At 40.3% G+C, this 24,107-nt stretch overlaps 1 protein-coding gene across 4 annotated transcripts in view; it reads left to right on the top strand.

Moving 5' to 3' along the window:
* LOC108049303 (transcription-associated protein 1) overlaps nucleotides 1-24,107 on the top strand; it is a 466,810-nt gene that overhangs the window by 8,791 nt on the left and 433,912 nt on the right. For all 4 annotated transcript variants that reach the window (XM_044456610.1, XM_044456611.1, XM_044456612.1 and 1 more), the window contains exon 2: nucleotides 897-1,082. In XM_044456610.1, the coding sequence (XP_044312545.1) occupies nucleotides 897-1,082 (186 nt within the window). The remainder of the gene's footprint in view (nucleotides 1-896; nucleotides 1,083-24,107) is intronic.

Below are 24,107 nucleotides of genomic sequence, written 5' to 3'. Positions count from 1 at the left end.
ACTTCTGCTACAAAATGAAAAACAAATCCTAAGCATTTGATCCACAGGACTGACTATTGATCTAAAATCATATTGATCGGAGCAGCAGTTTAAGTTTTTAAAATCCTAAACAAATTTAACTTAAATTGCCTCTTTCCCCTCCCCTTTCCCTGCAGCACTACCCCTCCCCCTCATCAGTTTTCTTGGCTGTTGCTCTCTCGGCCGTCGCTCTCTTGGCTTCTGGGTTTCGTTCTCTCGACAGACTTAGAAAATCTAAATAAATTCGTTAAAAAAATGTTAAAAACTTGAAAAATTAAACTTGAGCATTTGGGCCATAGAATAACTATTGAGCGAAAAAGCATCTTGATCGGAGCAGCGGCTTAGATTTTTTAAATCGAAAAGTTAATTTTAAATGTAGCCCCCAAATTATGGGGGATATCGAAATTTCTTTTAGATTTCTAATTAGGCCTTTTCAAAACCTAAAATTCGGAAAAAACCAAATATCGAAATTCCAACCAGTTTAGAAGTTAAGCTTAAATACATCAACTTTTTTTTGCTCAGAATAATGGATGTTGGAGCTGTTTGGGGCCACTGGGGGGACATATCGGATCTTAGTGGGCGCCCAAGCCCCCAATGGAATAATGTGAAAAAATTTGGCTGCTCTTGCTCTTACGGTTTGGGCTGTGGCCGTATCCCCTTTAAAATCGGTCTTTCATTTTATAATCTTTAGGGATTATATTGACGGCAAGTCAGATAGAAATATTTAATACAAATTTTTAAAATGTTATTTTTGCTTAATAAAAAAATTGTATTCACTGTAATTCATCCAAATTAAAATATTACAAAGAAAAGTTATATTTCGATTTCTACTTTGGAACAACATAAATTAAGTTTATTTTAATTTTCCTATATTTCAGATCCGAAAGCTTATTTTGGAGATGATTCACAGGTTGCCTATAACTGAAAGCTTAAGGCAACATGTCAAGCCAATAATTACTATGATGCTTAAAATATTAAAAACAGATAACGAGGAAAATGTTCTTGTAAGCCTTCGCATTATAATTGAGCTGCATAAACATTTTCGTCCTTCGTTTAACCCCGAAGTAAGTGCAATATTTTTAAATTAAAAAATTATTTAAATGTATGTAAATACAAAAGTCCATCATCACTGTGGACGGCAGTGCGTATGGGCAGCGTGTGAGATTGTAAATACTTTATATAGCATTATAATGAAAAATCTTCTGTGCTGGTCATGTGCTTACCAAAACTATGAGAAAATCATTTGGTTTAGGAAAATCAGTGGTAAAAAGTAGTGCGTCCCATTTCGTATGTCTGGTTGTCATCTTGTTTTAAATACAATCGTCGTAATAATTGGTATCTTTTCTGATTGTTGTCAGGAAAAAACACTCGTGTAAAAATGCAGTCCTGGTGAGGTTTCCCAAAAATGTTTCTTTCTATCGCAGACAATATATAAATCGGACGACTAAATCACATAGCTCCCATAAAAACAATTGGAAAACAAATGAAAAAAATATTCTTTTTCTTTACATTTACTCCACAAAATTCCAGAATTACTTTTTTTATTAAATGAAAATAGGAAAATTATATTATATAGCATTTACTGTAAATTAATGCAAATGTCCAAAAAAAGGGGATCTTTACTACAAAAAAAAGTATTAATAAAAAAATGGTTAAACAATAAACATGTTAAGTCATGATGTATTTTTATTTTAGCATGTTGATTTAGTATACATGTATTTTTTATTTGCATTATTTGAGGAAAAGTTGTATTATGCATATATTGATACATTTTTAACTTCGATTTCAAATGGAACCAGGCGAAGAGAATATGTGCATCTATCAAACACTTTTATTTTTATCTGTCCGTCGGTGGGAATTATTCGGACGTTGATGCACTATGATCTCCAAGCAGTGCTTCTTTCGCTCGGAGCCTTATTCCCCATGGGGCGTATAAAAGCGATCGAGAGGGGTGAAAACAAAGGGCAAGGAAGTTTGAAAACTTCCAGCTCTCTCGTGCTAAATAAGATGCCGGTAGCGAACAAGAGGCAAGAAGGACCGGTCAGAGCTGTTCGGGATGAGTTACCGCATCACCCAGGGGTAAATCCGAGGCCCCCATAACCGTTAAATATCAAAGGGCACCATATTCATTACGTTTCCAAAGAAAAAGGGAATGTGAAAAGTCCAAAAACTTCCAACAAATCACAATCCAGAAGAGCGGTCTAGCAACAGAGAAGGAATCAAACGGACCTTAAGGGGTTATCCGGGTCTTGACACTTCAAAAAATTCATTTTTTTAAAACTTTTTTATATAATAGTACAAAGTTTCAGGAATGTTGTCTGAAAATTTCAAGTCGATCGAAGCAAAAATGTAGGAATGGGAGAAATTTAAAGACCAGCGCTTCGAACGTCACAACGGGCAATTCGGGCTCTGGCGTCGGGCAGATGCGGCACTTTAAACGCGTTTTTCTCAAAACCACTTTTTTGAAGTCGGTAGTCACGATTTCTCAAAAACTATTGCACCGATCAACTTCTGCTTTTGCACACTTCTTTTAGACATAATTCTCTTGTCCTTAACGGAGGGATTTTTTTAATTTTTAATTACAACTCATTTTATAAACCAAAATATAACCAAATTTTACGTAAATTTTTAATTTAAAAAAAATGGCTCGTAGAGGACAAGCGAGACACACACACTATCAGAATAATTTTGGTTTTTTGATTTCAGATAAAAATTGACGGAGACATTTTGCCTACCGCAAGGGCACAATTTTTTAAGAGGTCAAGTTCAAGCCTGCCTCAACGGCTCTATTTTAAAAATTTTTGGTTCAAATTTTTATACAATGTTGGACAAACCATAAACATTAATGTACAATAAACGAAATTTGTGAAATTTTCGTAAGATCTTTTAAAAAAATTCACGAAAATAGGTTTTTTTTCGTGCTCCCAGACCCGGATAACCCCTTAAGCCCACGCGAATCGGAGACACCGTCAGATAACGGCAAGGCCAACGATGTAGAACGGTTAATACAGACCGCGAATTAACGGTACGGAAGTGGAACTTGGACCCGATCACGTGAGCTGGAGGAGAGAAATAACGGGACCACCACGGGCTATAAATGGACTTCAAGCTCAGAGTGAGCGCGTTAACGCGAAACCAGTAAGCAAGTGAAGTCAAGTGCCAAGTGTCTAAGGATCAAGATCGCTAAGTCGAGACGCCAAACGACGACGAGTCGACAAGGCTGAGGCTACAATTCTGAAATCCAACGAGTTCTACCTGCTAGGCGATATCCCTTGCCGGTCCCAGGGAGGTTCGCATAACGTTTCGGTGGATCCGTCACGCAAGCCAGGAACGTCTCCTTAGCAGCCAACGTGGACAGAAGACAGTGATATGAAGCAAATAAATAAGTACGACTTCAACCAACCCTTGCGTTATCCTTCGGTCACGAGAATCACCCAATATAAATTTGGTGGAATGAAAAAGCCTCTCTGACCTAGTCGCACTTTAACGTAGCGAGCAAAAAATATAAAAGCAAATAATAAACCCTAAATAGTCCCACAAGCACTTGCGATATTACTAGGTCTCAATCAAATCGTCACATCTGGCACCGATGAGTAATTATCCTGACCAAGGTAATAAACATTTTAAAATGGGAAAGTCCTGGACCGTAGGCTGCGGGAAAGAAGCCGAAAAAGAAAGGAAAGCGTAAAGGAAACTATGCAAATGTGGCCTTAGTAGCAAACAGCAGGCTGACAGACTGCAGGAGGCAGGAAAGGTCGGTGCGGGAATGCCGATGATAAACTACATTCTGTGATGGTCAGCTTTGTATGTATATGGATAAAGTCATACAGTTTTGAGAGTCACTTTGTTTGTCTTATCTTATCTCTAAAACAAAAGCATAACCAGATAAAGCCACGCTTGTGAAAAAGAACTTTGGTTATCTTATTTATCTTAGTCAGCAGTACTTTTGTTGGGACACTCACGCTCCCAGAGGATTTCCACTTATTTCGAGCTCTGGTTCACAGCATACAGATAGCTGAAATCTTTATTTAAATTCAAATGCGTTCACAATTAATCAAATTAATAATATTTTTTCTTACACTTGGGGTTTGCCACTCTTCAGCTTCTAATAGCGTCACTTTCTTCTCCTAAAATTCTAAGTTTTCCAATAGTAACAATAAAATGATGAAACTAACAGTGTTGAACAACTTAAGAGTATTTTTAAACTAACAGATAAATTCAAATAAATCGACTTTTGAAATTGGACAGTTGGCGCGCGGCTAAACCTTCCTATTAGCCTCGCAACAACTGTCTTTTTTTTGGAAGTAAGCTTATCCAACGCCCACGCGGTTCATGGAAAACTTTTAATTATGTGTATTTAGTTGGTCAGAGTCTCTCAAATAAATCAGATCGTTCTTGGAGTCAATAAAATCGTATATACTTAAACACGTGATAATTTTTGCACATGCCAAATAAATATAAAATACAATTTAATTCAAAGTGCTTTAGAAAAATATTAAGTGCACCATAGAAAACACCGATCAAGAGACGTAGGAAGAACCGAACTTGGCAAAGACATATGTGCAGGTAACTTTGTCACAAAACATTTTAAGACATGTGACTGATTTAAGAAGGTTTAAGTTTCAGGATTTGTGGTTTGATTTCCAAATCCATCATTTAATTTAGCTGCGGATATACAAACAACAGCCGGAGAGTGCAGACGTGTTTTGCACGAGCTCCGGAAAAAAACCGCTCAAAAGTGAAAAACAATAACTAAAAATACTAGAGTGGTGTAATAAAGGCAATCTTATTGCTAAAAACAGTAAATAATAATTAGTGCTATGTAAAAAACTAGTGCAAAGTTATTATAAAAACTAAGAAGTGCCACGAGTGATAGCTCAATGAGCGGCGATTCAAAAAATGAGCGTAGAAGCTCCGTAGACCAGAGAAACAGTTATATTTCTTATTTCTCAACCCGTGATACAGAAGTAGAAAGAACTTCTTCAAAGAGCAACTCAGCCCTACTGACCATTGACAGTGCGAGAGCGCGGTCTTGTTCTCCCGCCCTACTCACACCAACTCCCACTTCATGGAGCTTGCAGTGTAGAACCCCACCCCCAGCTTCGACTCACAGCTCACCAGCCACGAGCACTGCGACCTCGTTAATTTCTGCAACCGCAGCCACTGCAACAACAACATCAACGGTCGCCGTTAACAACAACGCGATTTCGAATGCGTTTGCAACTTCTGCAGCGCCGAATAAAACTACAAAGCCAAGTGTAAGTACGAGTGCCAATATCGGCAATATCAAACAACAACAAGTGGGTCCGGCTATACAGACTGGCATGGACCGTTACATCCAAATCAAACGGAAGCTAAGCCCGCAAAATAAAATGGTTGGAAATAAACCAAAACAAAATTGCCCTAATAAAGGCAGCGAACAACCAGGGGCATCTAGTAACAACAGATTCGCCCTATTGTCGGAAATTGATAATAATCAATCCGAATCTGGACAGGCTGTTCAAAAGAAACCAAAGCCCCCACCAATTTACATAAGGGAACAGAATTCAAATACCCTAGTAAAGAAAATTGTTGCGCTGGTCGGGAATGACAACTTTTAAGTTACTCCTCTTGTTAAAGGGAATATTCATGAAACAAAGCTTCAAGCTAAAACTGAAGATCAATTCAGAGCTGTAACCAATTACCAAGACGAGGCTAGGAAACCCTACTACACTTACCAGCTCAAGAGTAGCAAGGGCTTGCAAGTAGTGGTAAAGGGGATAGAGCCCGACGTATCCACCAGTGAGATAAAAGAGGCACTGAAAGAAAAGGGATTTTCCCCCAATAATATTAATAATATTATCAACAAAAATAAAAAGACGCAACCACTCTTTAAGGTCGAACTGGAGCCAGAAAGCAGAGCCTTGAAGAAAAATGAAGTGCACCCGATCTATAAACTGCAATACCTGTTGCACAGAAGGATTACTGTTGAAGAACCGCATAAGCGGAATGGCCCGCTGCAATGCACAAACTGCCAAGAGTATGGACACACCAGAAACAACTGCGGGCTTCGTTCAGTCTGCGTAGCTTGTGGTGGCTTCCACAAATCCGAACCTTGCCCTGCAAGCAAAGAAGACCCAAAGACAAAGAAATGCGCTAACTGTGGAGATAACCATACCGCAAACTACAGAGGCTGCCCGGTCTATAAAGAGCTGAAGAGTCAGTTTCAACAAGCAAAACAAGCACGCTCCCAGAATGCACGAAATGCGTACGTGCAATCCCAAACCACACCTAATGTTTTCTTTGCGAAAGCAGCCAGATCTTCATTTGGGCCCCTCAACACAAATGGGGGAGTTTCATACGCCAGTGCCCTAAAATCAGGACTTGCCAATCAGACGGGGTTCCCACAAGCTCAATGCTCTGAGCAAAATATAATAACACCTCAGCAAGCAATAGGACAAATACCAAACAGCATGGAAACCATGATGCTGACTTTACAACAGGGTATGATGGAATTTATGTCCTTCATGAAAACAACAATGACAAACCTTATGCAAAATCAAAACATTTTAATAAATTTGCTCACATCCCAACAATCTAAATAATCGATGTCTTGTCTTCGAATATCCATGTGGAATGCCAATGGCGTTTCACGGCACAAACTTGAAATAACTCAATTCCTCAATGAAAACCAAATAGATGTAATGCTGCTGGCAGAAACGCATCTCACACGTAAATACAACTTCCAAATAAGAGGTTATACTTCATACTGCACAGATCATCCGGACGGTAAGGCTCACGGAGGAACTGGAATCCTAATCAGGGAACGCATTAAGCACCACTTTCACCAGAGGTTTGCAACAAATTATTTGCAGGCTACATCTATAAAACTACAAGCAGGCAACGGCAGTATCACTATAGCCGCTGTCTATTGCCCACCGCGTTTTACAATAACTGAAGAGCAATTCATGGACTTCTACAATTCACTCGGAGATCGCTTTATAGCAGGAGGAGACTACAACGCCAAGCACACGCACTGGGGATCAAGACTAGTGACGCCCAAAGGAAGACAACTGTATAAAGCAATCATAAATTTGAGCAACAAACTCGACTATGTCTCCCCTGGCAGCCCCACATATTGGCCAGCTGACCCCAGAAAACTCCCGGACTTAATTGACTTCGCTGTGACCAAGAACATCCCAAGAAATTTAGTCAGCGCCAAATCGCTATCGGACTTATCATCGGACCACTCGCCTGTTTTAATAACTTTCCTTCAAAGCCCGAAAGTAATCGAGCACCCCTTCAGGCTGACCTCGACTAGAACCAACTGGCTAAAGTACAAAAAGTACGTAAGTTCCCACATTGAACTAACACCACAGTTAAACATAGAGAACGACATCGACTTCTGTGCTGATGCCCTGGAGTCAGTACTCGTGGCAGCAGCCAAAATCTCAACACCAGAAGAGACAATCGTGCGTAGCAACCAATACAAAACTAATCTGCAAATCGAACAACTGGTTCGGGAAAAACGACGTCTACGACGCGTTTGGCAATCCTGCAGATCGCCCCATTCGAAGCAACTCTATAATGATGCCACCCGCAGACTCACCAAAACCCTCAAGCAAGAAGAGGAGCTTGCGCAGCGCCGGTACATCGAGAAACTGTCGCCGAGCTCACCCAAATTTAAGCTCTCCGATAGAATCAGTCACTCCGATTAGAAACTCCTCGGGTACTTGGGCCCGCAGTGACGAAGACAGAGCCGAAACATTTGCCTTACACCTACGAAATGTATTTCAGCCGAACGCCGCCACAAACTCTCTTCAACTACCGCCGTTTAGCTCTGAAATTGCAATTAACCCGATTTTGTTTCAAACACCTGAAATTGCTAACGTCATTAGGAAGCAAATAAAACCGAAAAAGGCTCCAGGGGCCGACCTAATAACCCCAAAAATGATAATTGAACTTCCAAACTGCGCAGTGGATGTTATATGCAAGCTATTTAACGGGATCGCAAAACTTGGCTACTACCCCAAAAAATGGAAAAAGTCCGTGGTTATAATGATACCGAAGCCTGGCAAAGACCACACAATTCCCTCATCGTACAGGCCAATAAGCTTACTATCGTGCCTGTCCAAATTACTGGAAGCCTGCTCACGCGCATTACACCATATTTAAGAGAACAAAACTTAATCCCGGCACATCAATTCGGGTTTCGTGAAAGCCACGGAACCATCGAGCAAGTCAACCGGATAACTTCAGAAATTCGTACAGCCTTCGAACATCGGGAATATTGTAGTGCGATATTTCTCGACGTCTCTCAGGCATTCGACCGAGTGTGGCTTGAAGGCCTTATGCATAAAATCATAACATTACTGCCAGAAAACACTCATAAGTTACTTAAGTCGTACCTCTACCACAGAGTCTTTGAGGTTAGATGCAATACAACGACATCCAACGAGTATAACATTGAAGCCGGAGTCCCACAAGGTAGCGCCCTGGGCCCTACCCTGTTTATCCTATACACAGCAGACATCCCTACGAACGAGAGGCTGACTACGTCCACATTTGCTGACGACACCGCAATCCTGAGCCGCTCGAGATGCCCAACTAGAGCAACAGCTCAACTGGCTGATCATTTGGTGGTAGTTGAAAAGTGGCTATCAGACTGGCGAATCAAAATTAATGAACAAAAGTGTAAACATATAACGTTTACCCTTAACAGACAATCGTGCCCGCCGCTAACTTTGAATGGTACGCAGATTCCCCAAGCCAGCGATGTAACATATCTCGGCGTCCACCTCGACAGACGCCTAACCTGGCGGAGGCACATTGAATGCAAGAAAGTACATCTCAGACTTAAAGCTAGCAGCCTACACTGGATTATAAATTCTCGATCACCCCTGTGTCTGGACTTTAAAGTACTTCTCTACAACTCCACCCTCAAGCCCATTTGGACCTACGGCTCCCAGCTCTGGGGGAACGCGAGCAACAGCAACGTTGACATCATACAGCGCTCACAATCAAAAATCCTGCGAACAATCACTGGGGCACCATGGTATGTTCGGAACGAAAACATCCACAGGGACCTGGGCATACCACCGGTCAAAGATGAAATAGCAAAGCAGAAAGCGGCCTACCATAACAAGCTTACACTGCACCCAAATAATCTCGCAAGGAACCTAAGACGGGTTTCGAACAGAACTCGTCTGCATCGTAACGATCTACCAGCCCAGCAATAAATATTAGGGCCCGTTAGTCTAAATTCAGTCTACATGACTGTAAGTTAAGTTATATTCTTAAGATTTGATATACTTATTGTTAGTCTCATATAGAGAAGATTCAATAAATAAAGCATATATTTACAAAAAAAAAAAAAAAAAAAAAATTAGCTGCTAAGGTGGCCAAGCTATGTTCAACCTGATCAACTAAAAAAATTCACAGTAGCGCAGCGTGAAAGAAATAATTTGGATGCGCACAAAACCTATAAATACTGGACGAATAAACAAGGAAAAGAGCATGCTACCAGAGATATTTTAAATTAATCAGTTTTTTATATTTATATAACCTTACTTTAACCAATTAAGTTACAGCCATTCAGCTACAGGCCTGCATACACGCGTGGATTTAAAAGGTAACAAGTTAAAAACAAAATAAAAATAAATTAAATTAAATTAGTTTATCATGCATATATATAAAAAATAAATTATAAAAAAATTAATGATAGACAAGTAAAATCAAATTCTATAGTTTTATCTTCTTGTACAATATAAAATTATACGAGGGTGGTCCGATAAGTACTTAGCCTCTAAAATAAAAAAAAAAATTTGGAAAAGTGGTGATTTATTTCTCAACATAATCTGCTTTTAGCTCGATACACTTGACCCAGCGATGCTCTGAAAACTACGTTTTCTCGAGGTCTGCAAAATAGGCCTCTGTGGCGGCGACGACCTCCTGATTCGACGTAACTTTCTGTCCAGCGAGTGACTTTTTCAAGTTTGGAAACAAAAAGAAGCCACACGGGGCCAAATCTGGAGAATATGGTGGATTGGATAGCAGTTCGTAGCCCAATTCGGCCAATTTCGGCTTGGCGAGGCCGGAAGTGTGAGCCGGTGCGTTGTCATGATGGAAGAGCACTTTTTTCTTCGCAAATGCGTATTTTCTGCAATTCGGCGGGGAATCGGCCCAATAATTCGGCGTAGTACAGCCCTGTGACCGTTCTGCCTTTCTCCAGGTAGTCGATGTAGATCACACCTTGTGAATCCCAAATAACGGTGACCATCACCTTTCCGGCCGATGGGACAGTCTTCGCCTTTTTCGGAGCAGGTTCGCCGGGTGATGTCCACTGTTTTAACTGTTTCTGGTGTGTACCAGTGGATCCATGTTTCGTCGACGGTCACAAAACGACGCAGAAACTCCTTCGGATTGCGCTTAAACAGCGTCAAACACTGCTCTGAAGTGGTCTCTCGGTTGCGTTTGTTGTCCGGAGTGAGCAAACGCGGCACCCATCGCGCTAACAGCTTTCTCATGCCCAACATTTCATGCAGGATATGACCCACGCGGTCTTTTGACATGCCTACCGTTTCAGCTATCTCGCGTATCTTCAATCGGCGGTCTGCCAATACGAGATCGTGGATTTTTGTCACGCTATCCTCCGTGGTAGCCGGGGCCCCTGGGCGTGGCTCATCAAAAACCGACGTGCGACCACGTTGAAACTCGTTAAACCAATTTTTGACGGTCGCCATCGAAGGAGGAGAGTCACCGTACACAGCATCCAAGCGCTCTTTGATTTCGCTGCCCGATTTCCCTTTCAAAAACAAGAATCGAATCACAGACCGATATTGCTCTTTCTCCATTTTTCTAAAATCCGCGGCGGACACGTCCAATTCCACACGCAGTCAAAACAAAACTACGAGTCCGATTCGGCTGAAATTTCGACAGTAGCCGTCTACTAGAATGTACTACACGATAGTAAATTTCTCTTGCGATAGTGACTCCATCGGACGGTGAGGCTAAGTACTTATCGGACTGCCCTCGTATAATCAAATTAATTATTTACACATTACTTAACCATTCAATATGCTAAGAATATATATACTAGGATAAGCCTTCTCACAAAAGAAAATGAAGTATTTGTTTATAACTAGAAAAGAGATAAAATATTGAAATGAACTCGATTATTTTTATAAACATATTTATTGCTATTAAGACAGAGATTTGTATTTGAATGTTAACATGAAGAAACTGAACTAATTTAATATAATGGTGTACTAAAATAAACCCATCAAATTTACTTAAGGGTTAACACACCATATACCTTGCATTGCAAAGTGTTAACAAGGTTGGGCGGGTATATATATAAAACAAGAGAGAACGCTATAGTCGAGTGCCTCGACTATTAGATACCCGTTACTCAGCTAAACAACTTAAAATAAATATGCCTTCTTGTATGTTTTTCGCCGCTCGAATTAGCACCTTGGCCAGCTGTTCCGAAGTCATCCGTTAGATGGCGCTACGGGCCGTGAAAGGCGGAAATGTAGGCGCTAGCCAGGCTTAAGCGTTTAGTGGGTTTTTGGGCGTTAGAGTGGGCGTGTCAAACTTTTTAGGCCAATCGATAGGTATTGACGAAACAAATACATATCAATTAAAATTTTCATAATAGCATCAAAACTGTGGCCACAGCTTGTGGCTTGTGGGCGTCAGAGGGGGCGTGGCACCATTTTGAAACAAACTTGCGCTGCGTAGGAACTCCTAAAATCTACATGCAAAATGCCAATCTTCTAGCTTTTATAGTTTCCGAGATCTCAGCGTTCATACGGACGGACAGACAGACAGACAGACGGACAGACGGACAGACAGACGGACAGACGGACATGGCTAGATCGACTTGGCTAGTGATCCTGAACAAGAATATATATACTTTATAGGGTCGGAAACGCTTCCTTCTACCTGTTACATACTTTTGCACGAATACAATTTACCCTTTTACTCTACGAGTAACGGGTATAACAATACGCATAAACATAACAAAAAATGTAACACCAGGCTAGGTTAGCACATAAATTCTCTTGTAATTTCGTTAGCTAGTTTTGATAAAAGATCCCCCCAATCCGGGGAAGTCCTAGCCGAAAACGTCCCAGTGCTAACCGCTCTCCAAATCAAATCTAGTTAAAAGGCAACTCCTGTTGCCACGAGAAACATTACAATTCTGGACCAATTTAGGGAGGCTAAGTACACTGGGCTTAAAGGACATGTACATTTGAAGGCAGACATTAGGCATTAGACCGCATTGTCAGTGCCAGGGAAAGGCATTTTCCATTAGGTGATGGCGTTTGGTCTACACTTCGCATCAGCAACATTGCACCGAGCGTTGGAGCAAGTCATGGGTCCCAAAATGAAGCCACACGCCTTCTTGTGTTGTGGCATCGTGGTACAGGCGGTTTGTTTGTGCTGCAAACCGACGATATCGATTATGGGATTGTTACTATGATTGCAAAATTTCGGTTAAGGAGAGAGGATGATCTTCTATTCCAGCCGGTCCTTGTTTCGATCGGACAAAATTTTTCCGCAACCGAAAAGGAATGCCTAGCAATTAAATCTTACTTTAAGGACTCCCACAGATCACATGGTCGTGAACTGGTTGAATAGCATCAACAGTTAGACCGGAAAAATCCCACGATGTGCGGTGGAAGTGTAACAATATATTCGAAATCGCGAAAGGTCAGCTAAATATTGGAGAAAACGCACTGACACGTCAGCCACTACCACATATTCAAATAAATCTTTAAAGTTATCCACATGTTTATAAATATAACCATACAACATATAGACTGGTCATACAACGAATGCTACTTTGAACTTTAGGGGAGCGGGCAGAAACAAATAATGCAGATTTGTATATTTGTTCTGTTTATGTACCTTTACAAAAATATAAAAAGTATTTTAGAAGTTTAACATAAATTCGTTTTTTTTTAAAGTTTAAAACTACTAAATTAAAAACTACTATTAAACAGAGGTGTACATATATGTGTGGGTATTTATCGGAAACTAATTCGAGCGGCGACTTTTAAGAACAAACATACATAAAAATATATACAACTAGATCATTAAATAACAACATTAAACCAAATTACACTGTGAATCAAAAAAAAAAATCAACCAAAGATCATTAAACATAACATTCAAAACAAGTGTCCTAAAAAATGTAAACAAAACAAAAGCCAAACAGCTGTTTTTTTTTTGCCCGCTTCCCTAAAATTCAATCGTTGGTAGGGTATGCAGGCACCATCCGCTCGCAGAACAACAACCAAAGCTGATTTGGCTTAAAGTTTTCCCAACCATTTAAGGGGGTATATACCTTTTTTTGTCGAAAAAAATAGGAAAGTTTGGATTTTTTTATGTATGTAACTATTGTTTTTATTAAATGAATGATTATATTTTGGATTGTTGACAATGTTTATGCAAAACTTTTTGAAAAAATATTTAATAGTTTTTAAGGTGTGGCTGTTTCCCTTAAACGCCTTTTTTTAAAGAGCCTTGCGGTGATAATTCCCCAGGACAACTGATACCGAAAAAATAAAAATATTTCATTAGTTTAAAGTAGTATCCTGTACTTGAACGAACGTTTTTAAAATTTTTTTTTTTTGTGCATATGGGAACGTTTAATACAAAAAATGACGTTTTTGGACGAAAAAATTCTTACAAAACTATCTATTTCGGCGAAATAAAAATTTTTACATGAAAAAACGATTGTTCAAGTACTAATAAAATTCATTACGAACATTTAAAAAAAAATTTGAAGAAAATCGGTTCAGTAGTTGATTAAGAATGAAATGGACTGTATTATTTTATATATAGGGTTTTAGATTTTATTAAGGTTAAGCGGTTTTACAATATGTTTTGCTATAAGCGACCGGTGGAGGCCTTGATCGTCACAGGTCCAGCATAATCCAATCCAGTGTGAAGAAAACAACGGGCGGGTTGAACTCGAAACTCTGGTAAATTAGCCATAAGTTGAGAACTCGTATGTCGTCGTTGCAAGCAGCAAGTCCTGCAATTAAATACGGTTTTGCGGACAAGGTTTCGGGCTCCTAGAATCCAATATCTTTGTCGTAGACCATGGAACGTGTATTCGACTCCGGCATGTAGCGATGCGGCATGTTGATATTGAACTAATAAAACAGCTACAGGAGATTCCTTAGGCAGGATTTTGGGATGTTTTGCGTCATTATTAGCCGTAGCATTGTCGATGCGACCACCAACACGTATTACTCGCTGCTCGTCCAAAAAAGCGGTGTATCGGATCAACTTCGAGTTCTTTTTTAATGGCTGTCCGGTGTTTAACTGCTTGTATTCCACTTTGAAAAACTCCTTCTGAACGTGGGTGAATATCCTGTATCGGGCATATTGTAGCTCCCACGCCGACAGAAATGGTAAAAGTTGATTCCTTCCACGAATACGATGAAGGAGACGAAAACAGTAGCTAAGTATCCTCAACAAACGAGACCATGAAGAGGTTTTGTTGATCATACGGGTTAGTGAATTGCCGTCGTCGGAAATGTGTAAATTAACCTTTGGTTCGGCCTTCACCTCTAGGCAAGCTTCTTCTTCTGTCGACAGAATAAATTTAGCCTTAACGGGAGGCCAAGATGAGCGTGGCTGAGATAGCCAAGCTGGTCCATTCCACCAGATTGGATGCTCCATGAGATCCTTTGGAAGAATTCCTCGGGATGCACAGTCTGCAGGGTTATCGCCACTTCGAATATGTTGCCAGCAGCTACGTGGACACGCCTCTAAAACTTCTGCAGTTCGGTTGCAAACATATGTGTTCCAGGTCCGGGGAGGAGATGAGAGCCAATGCAAGACTATTTCAGAGTCTGACCAACAATTGATTCTGGAAATAGGAATAGTTAATGATTGCTTGACCAGGGAAATCAATTTAGAGAGTAAATGGGCTGCGTTTAACTCAAGTCACGGAATGGAGACAGTCTTAATAGGTGCAACGCGAGTTTTTGCCATTATAAATTTAACAGCATATCCATTGCAGACTTCGACGCGACTATAAATGACGGCAGCATATGCCTGAGATGATGCATCTGCAAATCCATGCAGTTCCATTGTTTGACGCGGTGCTGATATGTAGCGAGGAACTTGGCTAGTTTCCAATAAATGCATTTGAGATACGAACTGTTGCCACCGTGTGCATAATTGGGGAGGTAATACCTCATTCCATTCGACAGAACTCAGCCAACTATCTTGAAAGAGAATCTTTAGAAAAACAGTTGTGGGCGCAAGCAAACCCAGCGGATCGTAGAACTTGGCTAGTTCCGAAAGCAGAATGCGTTTGGTAAGAGCCGTTGTAATTCCGGGGATTTCTAGCTTGAAGAAAATATTGTCATTTTTTGGTTCCCAACACAATCCCAGCACTTTAACAAATCGAAAGGAGCTGTCTTTCTCTAAAGCTTCAAGTCGATACTCACAAATCTCGTTTGGCAAAGACTTCAATAGGGCGTGACAGTTTGAACTCCACTTTCGAAGGTTGAATTGAGCTTTGCTTAGAAGCGAAATTAATTCATCTTTGAGTGCAATGAGATCCTTAATTTGGTCGCATCCAGTGGGAATATCATCAACGTACGCATCTCTGTTAAGAACGACAGCAGCGCTCGGATACATTTCGGCATAGTCATTCGCGAGCTGCTTGAGAACTCTAACGGCGAGGAACGGCGATGAGGCTAAACCATATGTTACAGTCAGCAGTCGATAATGATCCAGGGTAGCGCTCTCCTCCTTTCTCCAAACTATACGTTGATACTGCGTGTGTTCGTCTGACACCAAAATACCTCTAAACATCTTCTCAATGTCAGCGCAAAATACATAAAGATGCTGACGGAAGCGAAGACATACTCCAATTAAATCCCTTTGAATAGGTGGTCCTATGTGTAGTCTTGAATTAAGCGAATGGCCCTTGGAATCCTTTCCTGAGCCGTCAAATACAACTCGGCAAAGTGTGGTAGTACTATCCGCTTTAAACACTGCGTGGTGTGCCAAATAGTTGCAGCGTGCTGGATCCTCAGACGCGTCCGCAGCAGGTATCAATTCCATGTGTCATCTTTTCAAGTAATCCTCCATGAAATTAACATACTCTTGTTTGAGTGCAGGGAAACTGCGGAATTTCCGCTCTAAGGCGGCGAAGCGGTTTAAAGCTTGTGGCAACGTAAAGCCAAGTGGCCTGATGGGTTCCTTGAATGGGTACTGGACAATATATACACCATCTTCTCTGCGAGCATACGTTGTCCGAAAATGTTGTTCTGCAGGATCACTGGCGTCAATCGTTGCTTTGCTCGGATGCACCTGCTCCATGTCCATGAATGATCGAACTAAGGAATCCAAATCTTCGTAAGCGTGATGGACTTGTGCGTGCGTAGATGCGTTGTCACAATCATTATAGCTGCCTGTAATAACCCAACCAAAATTAGTATGCAGTACGATAGGGTATTCAATACCAAACTCTCGGTGATGTCCAGAATATATGTTCCACAGTTGATCAGCGCCTAAAATCACGTCGATTTTTCCCGGTGCTCCAAACGACGGGTCAGCTAATGGTAAGCTGCGAATCTTGTTCCAGATAGGAGCGCTGGATTTGACCTGCTGAGCGGGAATCAAAGAACTCAGAGAACACATAAATAAAGCAGAGACTTCCAATGATGCAGTCGTGGTTCTTGAAAGCAATGTGAAGCTAGCGCGACCTCGGCTAACTCCAGCCGGGTTAGCACCTAAACCAACAACTGAGATGCGAGCGTGCGTACGTGGAATTCCTATCCTTTGGATAAAGGACTCAGCTACCATGGTTATTGTTGATCCAGTATCGAGCAATAACCTCCATGTAGTCTTGTTGCCACATGTGTCAATTACATTGGTAAGAATCGTTGGAAGTAGAGCTTGCTTGTTAGCCCTCTCCACAGTATGATGGCTGGCAGCGGCAATATTCAAATCAGCAGCATGATCAGACGAAGGAACTATATTTACTTTAGCGGCAGACATGTGGGCAGGAGCCAACGGAATCGATCTTGACTCTTCCGGGTGGACTAGCGTGTGATGCTTACCGTTGCACTGACGGCAAGTGTTCGAAGAATTGCAATCCCTGACTTGATGCGATCGACTTAGGCAATTAAAACAAAGCTTAGTATCCCTGGCGAAGGTACGGCGTTTTAGTACATCTAGGGCTTTGAATTCAGTGCATGCATATATATTGTGCTGTTCTTGACAATATATACAGTTGCGAGAAGACTGATTTAATCCACTTGCATGATAAGCGACTTGGCGGCGTCTACTCTGGGCTGGTCTTGAGGGTTGCGCTACGTGTATATCCTGACAAGACTCCAAAGTATCACAATGAGCAAAAAGAAAAGTGAATAAATCATTTATGGTGACGTCTTCCTTGGACGACACACTACAGTTAGCCCAAACTTGTTTAATTTCGGGGTCTAACTTGGATAGCAAAATATGAATTAGCCACACATCGCGGCTGTCACAGTTCAGCGCGTGCAGGCCTCGAATACATTCGTCGGCAGAGTCAATTACCCTACGTAACTCAGCGATATTCGAATTGTTAGCGGTTGGCAACGAAAGAAAATTCTGAACAAAAGATCGAGCGATTAGCGTTTTCTTGTTATAACGATTTTCCAATTTTTCCCACGCATCTTGGTAATTGTCATTACAAACGGCAATATGTTTAATTAAGGAAAGTGCTTCCCCATCTAAATAAGATTTCAAATAATGAAACTTTTGGCACTTGGACAGTTTCTCGTTATTATTTACTGAGCTTAAGAACAAATCACTAAACTGGCTCCAATCCTCGTACTTTCCAGAAAATGTGGGAATGCGAATTTTTTCAAACCTTAAATTAGCTGCTCCCGATGAGTTATGAATTTGTTCCAGAAGTTGGTTTTGTCCCTCAAATAGACGTTCCACTGTACTTGATAGCAAAATATTCGACTGGTCCTGTCCATGATCTTGACCACCCATCTCCTTAATGGCTTTACTAAAAATAGAATGCGCTCTGTAGAACTTCTCCTCGTATTCAGGGATATCCAATCCAGGATCCTCATATCCTTCCTCCTTGTTGAATGCCACTAAATCATCGGAGAGCTCCATGAAATGGTTGAAAGTGGCTACTAGACGCTCCAGCTTCATTTGCAATGTTTCCACACTATCACACTTCTGCGAAAACTCCAAAGCACCGTTAAGGGTGCGCGTTAATTGCCCCTTGCAGGCACCACGTTGTTGAATTGTCCGATGCATTATCGCGTTCATGACGAAAACGGCAGCTTATTTGTCTTTTATTATTCACAAAAAAAACTCAAAATCAAACGCGGGTATCCGGCTACTCGAACGGACCAAAATTTGGTATGATTATGAATGAAATGGACTGTATTATTTTATATATAGGGTTTTAGATTTTATTAAGGTTAAGCGGTTTTACAATATGTTTTGCTATGAATGCCCAGAAAACGAGCAGAACAAAAAAGAATGCAGAAAAACGCGTGATATTTCAATACTAATGCAGATCTATTGCAATTTCGGCTATGCGTGTGAGCTTAAAGCTTTTATATAGAAAACGAAACAATGATAAGCGTTTAACTAGGTGCTATTATAGGCAAATATTAAATGACCGATCTATTTCTCAACAGTAGTTTTTCGCCAATCCATATCACCGCAAAGTCATTAAAAAAAAAAACCATTTCGAGATATTCGCGTTTAAAGTTTCAAGTTTGGGTCTGGGCGGGGACGAGGAGCGCGGCTATGAGCGCTGTAACTTTTTTTCTACTGCTCAAATCTCTGAAAATTTTGGGAAATATTCTCAAAAAGTTGTTCTTTAAGATAAAGCAAAAAAAAAAATTTCGATTTTTTTTAAATGAAAAAGGTATATACCCCCTTAAAAGCAGTCGGTGTTTTTAGTTATACCGACTGCAATATGCCCTGTTCCTATCTCAGTATTGGAATACATAGATATATGCAACATATTTTACTGCTACCACTGATTTGAATTTGTAAACCAAAATGAATTTTATGCTGAAATAGTATTAAAAAATATACTATAACATATAATATTCTTATTTTTATCATTAACCCAATAGTGAATACGCTCATATTGTAAGGGTATACATTATGAAAAGTAAAAAGTATGAAAGACAAAATATTGATGTTTCGAATTGAATAAACGCACACATGCACCCCTGTATGAGAATGCATGAACACGCATACATATAAACCCCAATTCAAGCGCAGGTACAATCTTCTTCAAAATGCGCCTCTCTGCGACAGAGCGAATGAAACCGTGCAATGAGTGCGCGAGCATCAAAATGAGAATAAGAATGAGAGCGCAAAAAGCCCTAACGCACACGATGCGTCCGGGCCTGCTGCTAAGAGCTCTGGGGCCGGTCGCTTAGAAATTTTCGTGTCCATTTTCGATGTATGAAATGACCAGTTTATATGTTGTATGCACGGTTGCCACTTCAAAAATTTTTTATGACCAAAAAAAAGATTAAAAATGAGCCAATTTGAATAAAAAAGAGCCAAATTTTTATTTATTATTTATTTTGATTTTATTTATCTTTAATCATAACAGAGTAAAAAAAACATAAACAAAAACATAACAAAACATTTTTCTGAAATGAAACAGCTTAACTGCTGAGACTTACTGGTAATTAAAGTCATTCTGAGACCAAACATATTCAGTTTTTTCTTCTTATCATATCTTAATTTAGATCTTTGTGCGACCAAACATAGTGCGTTTCTTTATTTAAAATTAATTCCTTGCATAGCATTATGCTGCTAACGGTATTGAATTCTAATTTATTTCTTAATTTGGTTTTATTAGGCTAATTGCAAAAAATTTTCGCTCTGCTGCAGCAGAGCTGTGTGGGAGTGATAATAAGTTGTGTACAAACTTAATGAGATCTTTAAACACACTTTCATTTAATCCATTTGTAATCATTGAAATGTTATCCCAAAATAAAATTATATCAGTCTCTTTTTATACCCTTGCAGAGGGTATTATAATTTTGGTCAAAAGTGTGCAACGCAGTGAAGGAGACATCTCCGACCCTATAAAGTATATATATTCTTTATCAGGATCACCTCCTGAGTTGATATAGCCATGTCCGTCTGTCCGTCTGTCTGTTTCTACGCGAACTAGTCTCTCAGTTTTAAAGATATCGAATTGAAACTTTGCACACACCCTTCTTTCCTTTGCACGCAGTATATAAGTCGGAACGGCCGGGATCGGCCGACTATATCCTATAGCTGCCATATAACTGATTGATCGGAAATGCCATAACTCTGCTGTTTTTTAAGTTAGAAAGTTGGGACTCAATCAATCCGACGTACCAAATTTCATAAGGATCGGCCGACTATATCCTATGGCTGCTATATAACTGATTGATCGGAAATGCCATAACTTTGGTGTTTGTAAAGTTAGGAAATTGGGACTCTCTATGGGTTTTATATTTGGCCAATTAATCCGACCTACCAAATTTCATAAGGATCGGCCGACTATATCTTATAGCTGCCATATAACTGATTGATCGGAAATGCCATAACTTTAGTGTTTGTTAAGTTAGGAAGTTGGGATTTTTTATGGGTTTTATTTTTGCCCAATCAATCCGACATATCAAATTTCATAAGAATCGGCCGACTATATTCTATAGCTGCCATATACATAACTGAACGATTGGAAATGCCATAACATTGGTGTTTTTTAAGTTAGGAAGTTGGGATTTTTTATGACTATTAAGAATGCATCATATGAATAATTTTGGAGAATATAATTTGCAGAATATTCTGCAAGGGTATTTCAACTTCGGCTCCGCCCGAAGTTAGCTTTCCTTTCTTGTTTTAATGTATCATTTGATAATTTCAGCATTTTCCACTGATTTATTATTTTGTCAAACTCTGATTCGCAGAGGTATTCAAAATTTTTTAGCAGTGGAACAATGCTCCACTCCTCAGCGGAAAGAACTTTGGCAGGAGTTATTAAAACCAAATTTTGTATGTCCTTTCTTGAGAAATCAAATCGTCGTGTTATTTGGTCAACAAGTTCCAAAAAAAATTGTCTTATTATTACCTTAATGCTGTTAGATTGCTCTTCTAGTAAACCAGAGTCAGAGATGCACTGTTGTGCACTAAATCCTATGAATATTTCTTCAACAGGCAAAAAATATATTTCTAGATCACATATATTTAATTCTTCTAAATTCATATTTTTGACGTAGTCCTGCGTTACAATGTTGCTTAAAATAAGCTTAATGCTGCTTTGTAATCTTGCATACAAATATGGCAAACGAGCCGATTCAGACTGAAATTCAACGTTTAAATCATTAATGATTTTTAAAATGTAGCTTAAAAATAATATGTAAATTTTAAGCTCTGGCTTGGCCATGGATTGAGCTATCTCTTTTGGCTTAATGTTGTTAACTTCCAAAACCTGGGACAAAAAAAAGAGTTCAAGAGCATCCCATTGCTCCAGAATTCGCGAAATAACCTTCTCTAAAGATAACCAACGTGTCATGGCTATTCCTAAAATTTTATGGGTCTTTATACTACAATATTCTTGAAATTCTTTTAATTCCGATGTTCTTTTTGGACTAAACGAAAAATATGAATATATTTTGCGGCACAGCATTTCAATTTCGAAAGGTAATTTTTTACAGGCGTATCCTGAGCAAAGGTGTAAAGAATGGCAGGTACATTTCAAAAAAAAAAGAGATTGGTGTCTCCACTTAAGGCAGGCTTGCACCTTGTTGGCGCCCAAAACCTGATTTTTTTCTGGAATTTATTTCTTGGAAAGTATGGTAGGTGTGGGAATAAAATTTTAGCCAGTTGTAGGGTACAGTTTATTGAAGCTACACAATTTTTTTGAGTGCGATCCAAGCGAATGGGGGAGGGGGAGTACCGAACAATGGCGGCATGTCCGCGAAAAACTCGTCCTCATGGCGGATTTTTTGGAATTTTAAGAAATAATCTGAAACGCAAAAAACGAATATATTCTTAATCTGTACACTTGCTCGCATGGCTTGAACTAGGATAATTGAAAAAACATAAAATATGCAAAAATTATGAGCTTTTGAAAAAAAAATCGGTTTTTCCTCATTTTTTCGTTACTCATTATTTTTTTAAATAAACAATTTTTAATATTTTTAAAAGATCCTAGTCTATACCATGCACATACTTCTGAGGAACATGTATAAAAATTTCATGACGATTGCTCAATTTTTTGCGGCTTGTACGACTTCCGCCAACTCGGAAAACATGGTTTCGAGAAAAACGCGTTTGAAAATTTTCACTATAATGGCAACGCGCTTGACACCGGTCCACCAAACGGCCGATAACTTTCGAAATTCAAAAGATTTCGACTTGAAATTTTAGGAGAGTAAAATTAAAACATGTATTTATCCGAAACTGCAAAAAAAAAAAATTTGATTTTTTTGACTTCACAAGGTGCAAGCCTGCCTTAAGAGGGATATACCTTTTTCATTTTCAAAAAATCAAAAAATTTTTTTTTGTTTTATCTTAAAGAACAACTTCTTAAAAAAAATTTTTTATTTTTTTTTAAAAATTTTTTGTGTTTTAAGGGCCCCCACCCGCCCCCCCCGTCCCCGCCCAAACCCAAACTTGAAACTTTAAACGCGAATATCTCGAAATGACTTTGCGGTGATATGGAAAGAAGAAAAACTACTGAACCGATTTTCTTCAAATTTTTTTAAATGTTGTAAGGACTTTTCTTAGGGATAGACTTCAGTCCGGCCAGATAGTCCTCTAAAAAAAAAAAAAAAAAAGGAGGAGTTGCCGCCGGGATTTTGTTTACGGGATCACCTGTTCTGGGTATCCACCTCTACGTGGCGTAGATCGCTCGGAGGCGTAATGTCAACTGGCCGACACCAATCAGCACCCGGGGTTAGCTGTTCCGGTCCGGCAAGCGTCCGTATTGCACAGAGAAAACCTCGGAAACACAATACGGGGACTTGTCCGACGCGAAGGAGCACGCGTACAGCCTCGTCGTCCGTGTTGCGTAGAGAAAAGAACCTCGGAAACGCAACACGAAAAACGGGCCGTCACAAATTAACTCGAGAGGGATGTTCGACTGGGCCTGAGCGTGGGCGATCGGCGATAGCTTTTCCGGTCCGGCAAGCGTCCGTATTGCACAGAGAAAACCTCGGAAGCGCAATACGGGGACTTGTCCGACGCGAAGGAGCACGCGTACAGCCTCGTCGTCCGTGTTGCGTAGAGAAAAGAACCTCGGAAACGCAACACGAAAAACAGGGCCGTCACAAATTAACTCGAGAGGGATGTTCGACTGGGCCTGAGCGTGGGCGATCGGCGATAGCTTTTCCGGTCCGGCAAGCGTCCGTATTGCACAGAGAAAGCCTCGGAAGCGCAATACGGTAACTTGTCCGACGTGAATAGGCCCGCGGGCAGCTTTGGCGTCCGCGTTGCGCGGAGAAAATAAACCTCAGAAAACGCAACTCAGAAGCCTCACTGACCCGAAAGCCCCTCCGCGAGATGCACTAAATCTTATTAGCCTCTCCCTAACCTGAGCGTGTGCAGAAAAGGCCGGCGATAGTTTCCCGCGTTTTTTCTCTAGTCTGGTAAACGTTCGTATTGCGCAGAGAAAATAAACCTCTGAAACGCAATACGAGAACTTGCCCGACCTGGAGTAGCACGTGGGTAGCTTTGGTATCCGCGTTGCGAAGAGATAATAAACCTCGGAAACGCAATACGGTAACCTAGCCGACCCGGAAAAACACTCAGCGAAGTTCACTAAATTTTAGTAGCCAGGCTTGGGGTTTGAGTTTCACAACTTTATGTTTATTTTATTCACTTGGTCTTTCTCCCTAACCTTCGCACTCAGTATCTGGGTTTCTAACCTCTGCCTTTTGTCTTACTCTATGCCTTTGATATGGCGTTGCCGTCCGCGGGAGTCTCTGCTGCTGGTGTGGTCCTTGTGGTCTGAGCTGCTTGGCTGCCGGAAAAGAATGAGGCCGATCTCCGTCGATCGCGGTTCCACGTCGACACGCTTTTTCCCTTTACAGCACGCGTTTTATTATTAACAGCAC

The sequence above is a fragment of the Drosophila rhopaloa genome, unplaced genomic scaffold, assembly GCF_018152115.1.
Source record: "Drosophila rhopaloa isolate 14029-0021.01 unplaced genomic scaffold, ASM1815211v1 contig_133, whole genome shotgun sequence".
Classification (NCBI taxonomy): Eukaryota; Metazoa; Arthropoda; class Insecta; order Diptera; family Drosophilidae; genus Drosophila; species Drosophila rhopaloa.
The sequence above is the reverse complement of the archived record's forward strand: the minus strand, read 5'-3'. Positions and strand labels throughout refer to the sequence as shown.